At 42.8% G+C, this 8925-nt stretch overlaps 1 protein-coding gene across 1 annotated transcript; it reads left to right on the plus strand.

Moving 5' to 3' along the window:
• Positions 1-333: 333 nt before the first annotated feature.
• LOC135539203 (transcription factor 21-like) lies at positions 334-3294 on the plus strand. Its single transcript, XM_064965028.1, has 2 exons — positions 334-925; positions 2921-3294. The coding sequence occupies exons 1-2, from the start codon at positions 341-343 to the stop codon at positions 3008-3010; spliced, it is 675 nt and encodes a 224-aa protein (XP_064821100.1). The 5' UTR covers positions 334-340; the 3' UTR covers positions 3011-3294.
• Positions 3295-8925: the final 5631 nt, after the last annotated feature.

The following is an 8925-nucleotide window of genomic DNA, read 5'->3' on the forward strand; positions in this document are numbered from 1 at the left end:
AGGGTTGGTGTGGCCTGTGATGGTGGGGCCCAATGAGATATCTTTTCAAGGGGCCCAAAATCCCTGGCAGCCCCCCCGGTTTATACCCATGCAGATTGTCCTTTGTTTTTAAATGATCAAAAAGTAATGTTTTTCCTCCTTATGAATAGCTGGTATAAAATAAATGTTTTTCAACAGACCCAGTTATTTCACTATAGCGTCCACAATGTTGGAGTTGGAGACGTGTAGAAATGTTCATCCCTCCCCTTGGCCCCCCTTCCGTCGCGGTCACGCCCCTGCCCACAGAGATAAATGGGAGGACTGCTTACCGTTTCCTTCACATCCTCTGCCGCTCCGGTTCATGAGCAGCCTGTTGGGTCTCGAGGAGGAGGGGGAGGAGGAGGACACACAACGGGGAGCTCGCTCACCCCAGTCTCCGGCAGTCTTAGTCCGTCCCGTGCCACACTCTGCTGAGGCCACGCGCCCCAACCGACAACCGAACATGTCCACTGGGTCGCTTAGCGACTTCGACGACGAGGTCTTGGACGGCATCCTGAAGTTCGGCTCTCCCGGTAAAGACTCTGGTACGTCGAACGAGAGCACAGAGGAGAGCTCGAACTGCGAGGGCGGCTCGGCCAACGATAAAGCTGCAGCGGGAAAGACACGGAAAACAGCGTACAGTAAGAAGAAGGCGGCGAACAGTGTGGCCCACGAGGGGTGCGGCAAACCTGTGCAGAGGAACGCAGCCAACGCACGAGAGCGAGCGAGGATGCGCGTGCTGTCAAAAGCGTTCTCCCGGTTGAAGATGACATTACCGTGGGTCCCACCGGACACCAAGCTCTCCAAACTGGACACGCTGCGCCTTGCCTCGAGCTACATCGCCCATCTACGGCAGATCCTTGCCAACGACAAGTACGAGAACGGTTATAAGCACCCCGTCAACCTGGTGAGAAACACACCTCAGCATTTCAAATACATTTTACAAAGCCGTTTTTTTTCAAGAAGTCCCTTTTCCATCAGCAGTTGTCACAAAATGCTTTACTGATACCCGGCCTGCTCCAAAGAGCAAGCAAAGCATGGGCAAATGCAGCGCAGTGGCGAGTGGGGAAAACCCTGAGCCCGAGAATAAGAGAAAACCCTTTACCTACCTTGATAAGCCTACAATTAAAAGAGGTCCAAGTTCTGGTCATGAATCAAACACGTGACATGAGTTGAAGTGTTTCTGACGGTCACTTTAAGGTTGATTGGAGAGGTTTGGATGGGGCTATTTTAATAGGTTTAGGCTTATTGATGTTTCAAAAGGCTACATACCATTTGATTGTTTACTCAATATTGTCTGGACAATATAATTCACACAATAATTGACAACAACAAAAACATTCAACAGTATAATTTCACAACAGGGCCTATCCAAACAGAAACAACTGGTATATTTTGGAGAGTTCCATGCTATTTAGCGCCTGGCCTATCCAGTTTAGCCTATTTAATTTAGCCTATTTAGTTTAGCCTATTCAGTTTAGCCTATTTAGTTTAGCCTATTTAGTTTAGCCTTTTTAGTTTAGCCTATTCAGTTTAGCCTATTTAGTTTAGCCTTTTTAGTTTAGCCTATTCAGTTTAGCCTATTTAGTTTAGCCTTTTTAGTTTAGCCTATTTAGTTTAGCCTTTTTAGTTTAGTCTATTCAATTTAGCCTATTTAGTTTAGCCTTTTTAGTTTAGCCTATTCTATTTAGCCTATTCTATTTAGCCTTTTTAGTTTAGCCTTTTTAGTTTAGCCTATTCAATTTAGCCTATTTAGTTTAGCCTTTTTAGTTTAGCCTATTCAATTTAGCCTATTTAGTTTAGCCTATTTAGTTTAGCCTATTTAGTTTAGCCTATTTAGTTTAGCCTATTCAGTTTAGCCTATTTAATTTAGCCTATTTAGTTTAGCCTATTTAGTTTAGCCTATTTAGTTTAGCCTATTTAGTTTAGCCTATTTAGTTTAGCCTATTCAGTTTAGCCTATTTAATTTAGCCTATTTAGTTTAGCCTATTCAGTTTAGCCTATTTAGTTTAGCCTATTCAGTTTAGCCTATTTAGTTTAGCCTTTTTAGTTTAGCCTATTCAGTTTAGCCTATTTAGTTTAGCCTTTTTAGTTTAGCCTATTTAGTTTAGCCTTTTTAGTTTAGTCTATTCAATTTAGCCTATTTAGTTTAGCCTATTTAGTTTAGCCTTTTTAGTTTAGCCTATTCTATTTAGCCTATTCTATTTAGCCTTTTTAGTTTAGCCTTTTTAGTTTAGCCTATTCAATTTAGCCTATTCAATTTAGCCTATTTAGTTTAGCCTATTTAGTTTAGCCTATTCAATTTAGCCTATTTAGTTTAGCCTATTTAGTTTAGCCTATTCAATTTAGCCTATTTAGTTTAGCCTATTTAGTTTAGCCTATTTAGTTTAGCCTATTCAGTTTAGCCTATTCAGTTTAGCCTATTTAGTTTAGCCTATTTAGTTTAGCCTATTTAGTTTAGCCTATTTAGTTTAGCCTTTTTAGTTTAGCCTATTCAGTTTAGCCTATTCAGTTTAGCCTATTTAGTTTAGCCTATTTAGTTTAGCTATTCAGTTTACATAGTTTACAGCTATGTAAAGAGGTATTGTAATATAAGCTCTCCGTTTTATTTAGATATTCAAGTATAATAATGATGTTTAGAAACATTATGCTGCTTGACAGTCGTCTATTAAAGAGTGGTAGCCCCAGAATTCAGCCTTTACACACATCAGATTAAACTCCCCTCATTATCCATATTTATATATACTGGACCTTACTGTAATATTACTGATGTTATAATAGTGTTTTCTAGTGTTTTAATAAATGTTTTGTTAACCTAATAGTGTTGTTCTATTGCGCGGTGAGCTGATAATTGATTTCCTCTTCTCTCTCTCTCTCTCTCTCTCTCTCTCTCTCTCTCCAGACGTGGCCCTTCATGGTCGCCGGGAAACCCGAGAACGATTTGAAAGAGATGCTCAACACCACCCGGTTGTGTGGAACAACTGCCTCGTGATGGAACGGATGGACATGACATGTTCATTAACGTTTTCGTTACCGGGAACGGACTTTTCCAGGTGGACCAGACATGCATGTCATATCTCCTAAACCAAATATTGAGTGGGAATAACCGGGAGAGTGCGCACTCTCTTGCGGGTTCACCCTACAGAGAAACGGATTTTATACGCCTATTTAAATAGTTTACATGTTGTCTTTGCTGGTTCGAGGACAGGTTGTGCTAAAGTTTTGTATTCGGTTTTATACTTTTAAAATGCATTGTATAAAAATGTTGTCATACAAGTGTGTGTGTGTGTGTGTGTGTGTATATATAACTTCTTTTTACAGGCGAAGTTGTCAGTCACCGATTTGGAAGCGCACATGAAAATGTGTCCGTTATTGTAAACGCCTGATTGTATTTAGGACTAAATAAAATGTATTCATTTTATCGTATAAATTCTCTCAATGTGTGTTGGACTACTAAGAATACAAAATTATACAGGATACATTTAGTTGTTATTGTTGGCTATAGGGTTTTCTCCCTCTGATCAAACTAACCCGTAGTTACCCCGACCTTTCTCTCAAAAGGAAGGAGCCACAAAGAGCAGAGGAGAGAATATAGAAACGTGCGCGGCGAGACGGAACCTATTCCGGGTTTTTTATCTCCAAAAGTAAACAATTGATACTTTCTCGATATGCTTGACATTAGATCAACAAACTGCTATCAATTCGAATAAATGATCATTTGGTAACGAAATAAGGGATAATAAGGAATAAATAAAAATCTTCGTTTTGACGTTAATGAATGGCCTTAGCAGAGAGGTATGTCGGTTTGAAGTTCATTGTTTAACAGCCGTCTTGAAAGTGGTAAATGTGCGCACAGCGCTTAATCCCGCTCCAGACGCCTTGTTTAATTCACGCGGGTTATGACCGCACTGTTTACACACGACAGACAGATATTTATGCAGCTGGCTTTGGCTCTTTGGAGGAAGGGAGAGAAGCAAGCTATACCCGGGCCGGGAAAGTCCAAATCACTGTGAAACACACACACACACACACAAACTGTCCTGAGCTGCGAACCCGTTGTCCATCAGAGAATTCCTGCCTGTGTTGTGGAGAGCACAGCAGAGGAGTGGAGAGCGGACCGTGGTGTAATAACAAGCGCCTCCATCCATCCATTATAGCCGTGTTATTGTAACGATCCACTGGCGGGATGACCCTCACACAGCCCCGCTGGGACTGACTTTAGACTAAGGAGAGGAGACGTAGGCTCATCAATTAATGGACTGTACTGATCACAGAGACGGAGAATAAAGTCATCATTTATCTTATCCGTTTTATAAATAGGCCCATGGTCTTACATACTAGAATAGAATATAAACAGTGTTCGTTTGTGCTTTTATCCATTAAAAATCATTTCGTTTTCCCTGCAAAATGTCCCTGTAACAAAACAAAAATCAAGAAGAGAAATGTAGCCTATATCACGTTATAGTCTGTACGGAAGACGCTACTAACACAGAATTAGGAAGACAATAATTCATACTCCTATATGGCCCATAAAAACATGTATTTTCGTAAATGTTTTCATTATTTGTTTCAATTTAGTGAGGCCATGTATCATATTTCATTATGGGTATTTTCTCACCATTCTGAAAGTAGATCAGTAACCATAGGCTAACTGTTTACTAAATCATCTGTAATCTAATTACAGTATCAAAACAAGTCCTGTGTAATGACACACAGTACAACACCATCAAAAAAATACTGTATTACACTTGAAAAAAAGTAAACGCTACTGTAATCCTAATTAATGAATGGATGACTAAATTCTGAGGGGAGAGGTTTTGTATTTCACAGTATTTTACTGTAATTACAAGAGATTGGTGAAAGCAGGTGGCTGCTAGCTAAAGTGTTTACACATTACAGCATATTAATGAATAGATGGTGTTTTATATCACGTCCAATTCTAGAGGCCTTAACAAAGGCTTCCAAACTGGACAAAGGCTTCCCAAATGGGAAGGAAAAAAACATGGCTGCCACTCCAATCTGTCCCCTATACATTTTACATTAATGGGGCACTATAATCACATAGCAGTTCAATTGGTACAGCATTCTCACACACGTGTGCAACAAATAGGCCTTTTACAAGGCCTGCCTCAAAATATGTAAATGAGCCAGAAACAACACCATGCATCCACTCGTGGTCAACAGGTTTTGGGGCTCCAAAGATATGGTAAGGTACTGTGGGGTTCAATTACAGTACATCCGTAAATACAGCAATTACTTCCCCTCTCACTCCCATTTTTTTTTTTACCTTAATTTAACTAGGCAAGTCAGTTAAGAACAAATTCTTATTTACAATGACGGCCTAGGAACAGTGGGTTAACTGTCTGTTCAGGGGCAGAACAACAGATTTTTACCTTGTCAGCTCAGGGATTCGATCTAGCAAACTTTCATTATGTGGCCATTTGGCACCGAGCCCCATGAAAGCATCCTTCCGACCCAATACATCAGCAGCGCTGTGGCACACCCTCTCCCCTGCTCTCCCCTCTCACCGTCACCCCACCGGGAAGAAAATCAAACTGGCCGCCTGAGAGAGAGATGGAGGGAGTGGGGTATAGGGAGGAGAGGGGGATGAGGGAGAGAGGAGGTGGGTAGGTCATTAGTGAGATAACGGGGCAAGAGTTGGGGATTCCCATGCGCTGAGCAGGCTGCTCTGGCTAATAGTTGTTGGAGCGCTGCCCAATCGGGATGGGGGAAAAAGAGAAAGAATCATCTAATTTAATTAGAGTTGTTCGGCGCGTGTATGGTCGGTCGCTCGTAGGCCTTGTTTGAGAATATTTGGGAGAGAGACAAAGAATCATCCCATATTTTTATCTATTCTGTAGTGGCCTACTTCAGTAGAAATTCAGCATTTCAATGAGCAAACATCACATTTTTAAAAAGCTAAACAGCGGCGGGATGGGCCTGGATAAATGTAACAAGAACTGACCATCCAAGAAATCGAAATTATACTTTTAACCATGTTCTGAAGTTATACAGTGTTTGTTTATAATTACCTTGTTTGTAAACAATGGAGTAAAACACTCATTTATAAACTATATTCTTCAAGAATCATTCATTTCAAAATCAAAAACTGGATATACTAATAGCAGATGGCCCCAGTTAGACTACATTCCCTTCTGATTCAGATCAATCCTCTCAGATGTAGACAAGTGTGTGGGCCATGGGGAAAGGCTGGTTTCTGGATGGGGCCTCGCCATCGCTATGAAGCAGTGCTCTGCCTAAGAGCGCCCCCTGCTGGTAGACATAGGGTGAATATGAACCGGGAACGTGATCACACCTGTAATTCACTATTCAACCAAAAGAGAGCGCTAGAGCACCATCCTGTCAGACATTTTACTGTTGTCAGTCACAGAGGAGAGAGAGTGGGGTGGGTGGGGGTGAATTAGAGAAACATGTGCTTGCAATGACTAACCTGACTGGTCGGTAGAGTTGCCAGAGATTACAATCTCTCCCAGTTTAGGCTCTGCTCTCCGGGTAGGTTGCCTATGGAGACATGCGGTAGGTTGCATATGGAGACAGACGGTAGGTTGCCTATGGAGACAAGCGGTAGGTTGCCTATGGAGACAGACGGTAGGTTGCCTATGGAGACAAGCGGTAGGTTGCCTATGGAGACAAGCGGTAGGTTGCCTATGGAGACAGGCGATAGGTTGCCTATGGAGACAGGCGGTAGGTTGCCTATGGAGACAAGCGGTAGGTTGCCTATGGAGAAAGGCGGTAGGTTGCCCATGGAGAAATGCGGTAGGTTGCCCATGGAGACAGGCGGTAGGTTGCCCATGGAGAAAGGCGGTAGGTTGCCCATGGAGAAAGGCTCTGGTTGCCCATGGAGACAAGGCAGGTTGCCTATGGAGAATGGCTGGGCCAGGTTGCCCATGGAGAAAGGACTCAGGTTGCCTATGGAAAAGTTTGGGTTGCCCATGGAGACATTTATTTATGGAAAAGGCGGTAGGTTTGCCCATGGAGAAAGGCGGTAGGTTGCCCATGGAACTAACTGACGGTAGGTTGCCCATGGAGAAATGAGGTTTATTGCCCATGGAGAAAATGTGCAATAGGTTGCCATGGAGAAAACGGTAGGTTGCCCATGGAGATAAATTAGGTTGCCCATGGAGAAAATCTAGGCAATGCCCATGGAGAAAGCGGTAGGTTGCCTATGGAAAAGTCTAGGTTGACATTTCCCATGGAGACTAATGGCGGTAGGTTCTGGATGAAGGTAGGTTGCCATTATGGAGAAAACATTGCCCATGGAGTTAGGTTTGATGGTTGCCCATGGAGACAGGACGGCTGCCAAATCATCCCACAGATTCTCAATTTCTTTGTCTTTCACATTGGAGTGCATTCAATCAGATTCAGAAGTCATGGGACTGGGATGGCCATTCACAACCACAGAAATGGGGACTGGGATGGCCATTCAGTAATATGAAAAGGTTTGGGCACTGGGATGACAATTTCATTTATAAATAGGTCTGGGTGTTTGGATCAGCAATTTCATTTTGATCTGGGGACTAACTGACATTCAATAATATTTAAGTGAAATGAGGTTTATTGGATTAAACAGAAAATGTGCAATATGCATCAATACTAAATTAGACAGGTGCATAAATTTGGGCACCCCATTCAGAAAATTCAGCAATATTTAGGGGACTCCTTTTGCATTAAAATCACAGGTCTAGACATTTCCCATAGCTACTAATGAGTGTCTGGATTCTGGATGAAGGATGGACCATTCAATGATATACAAAACATCTCCATTCAGTTAGGTTTGATGGTCTGGGATGGACATTCAATAATATTCAAATCATCCCACAGATCCATTCGATGATATTCAGGTCTGGGACTGGGATGGCCATTCAATGATATTCAGGTCTGGGGACTGGGATGGACATTCAATGATATTCAGGTCTGGGATGGCCATTCAATAATATTCAGGTCTGGGGACTGGGATGGCCATTCAATAATATTCAGGTCTGGGGACTGGGATGGCCATTCAATAATATTCAGGTCTGGGGACTGGGATGGCCATTCAATAATATTCAGGTCTGGGGACTGGGATGGCCATTCAATAATATTCAGGTCTGGGGACTGGGATGGCCATTCAATAATATTCAGGTCTGGGACTGGGATGGCCATTCAATGATATTCAGGTGGGGACTGGGATGGCCATTCAATGATATTCAGGTCTGGGGACTGGGATGGCCATTCAATGATATTCAGGTCTGGGGACTGGGATGGCCATTCAATGATATTCAGGTCTGGGGACTGGGATGGCCATTCAATAATATTCAGGTCTGGGGACTGGGATGGCCATTCAATAATATTCAGGTCTGGGGACTGGGATGGCCATTCAATGATATTCAGGTCTGGGGACTGGGATGGACATTCAATGATATTCAGGTCTGGGGACTGGGATGGACATTCAATGATATTCAGGTCTGGGGCTGGGATGGCCATTCAATAATATTCAGGTCTGGGGACTGGGATGGCCATTCAATAATATTCAGGTCTGGGGACTGGGATGGACATTCAATAATATTCAGGTCTGGGGACTGGGATGGCCATTCAATAATATTCAGGTCTGGGGACTGGGATGGCCATTCAATGATATTCAGGTCTGGGGACTGGGATGGCCATTCAATAATATTCAGGTCTGGGGACTGGGATGGCCATTCAATAATATTCAGGTCTGGGGACTGGGATGGCCATTCAATGATATTCAGGTCTGGGGACTGGGATGGCCATTCAATGATATTCAGGTCTGGGGACTGGGATGGCCATTCAATGATATTCAGGTCTGGGGACTGGGATGGCCATTCAATGATATTCAGGTCTGGGGACTGGGATGGCCATTCAATGATATTCAGGTCTGGGGACTGG

This window comes from Oncorhynchus masou, unplaced genomic scaffold (assembly GCF_036934945.1).
Source record: "Oncorhynchus masou masou isolate Uvic2021 unplaced genomic scaffold, UVic_Omas_1.1 unplaced_scaffold_1100, whole genome shotgun sequence".
Taxonomy (NCBI): Eukaryota; Metazoa; Chordata; class Actinopteri; order Salmoniformes; family Salmonidae; genus Oncorhynchus; species Oncorhynchus masou.

Bases quoted from the DNA above. Each gene is read 5' to 3' on its own strand.
- LOC135539203 (XM_064965028.1), top strand. From the start codon at position 341: ATGAGCAGCCTGTTGGGTCTCGAGGAGGAGGGGGAGGAGGAGGACACA. The intron at 926-2,920 runs GTGAGAAACACA...CTCTCTCTCCAG, and splicing joins ATAAGCACCCCGTCAACCTG to ACGTGGCCCTTCATGGTCGC.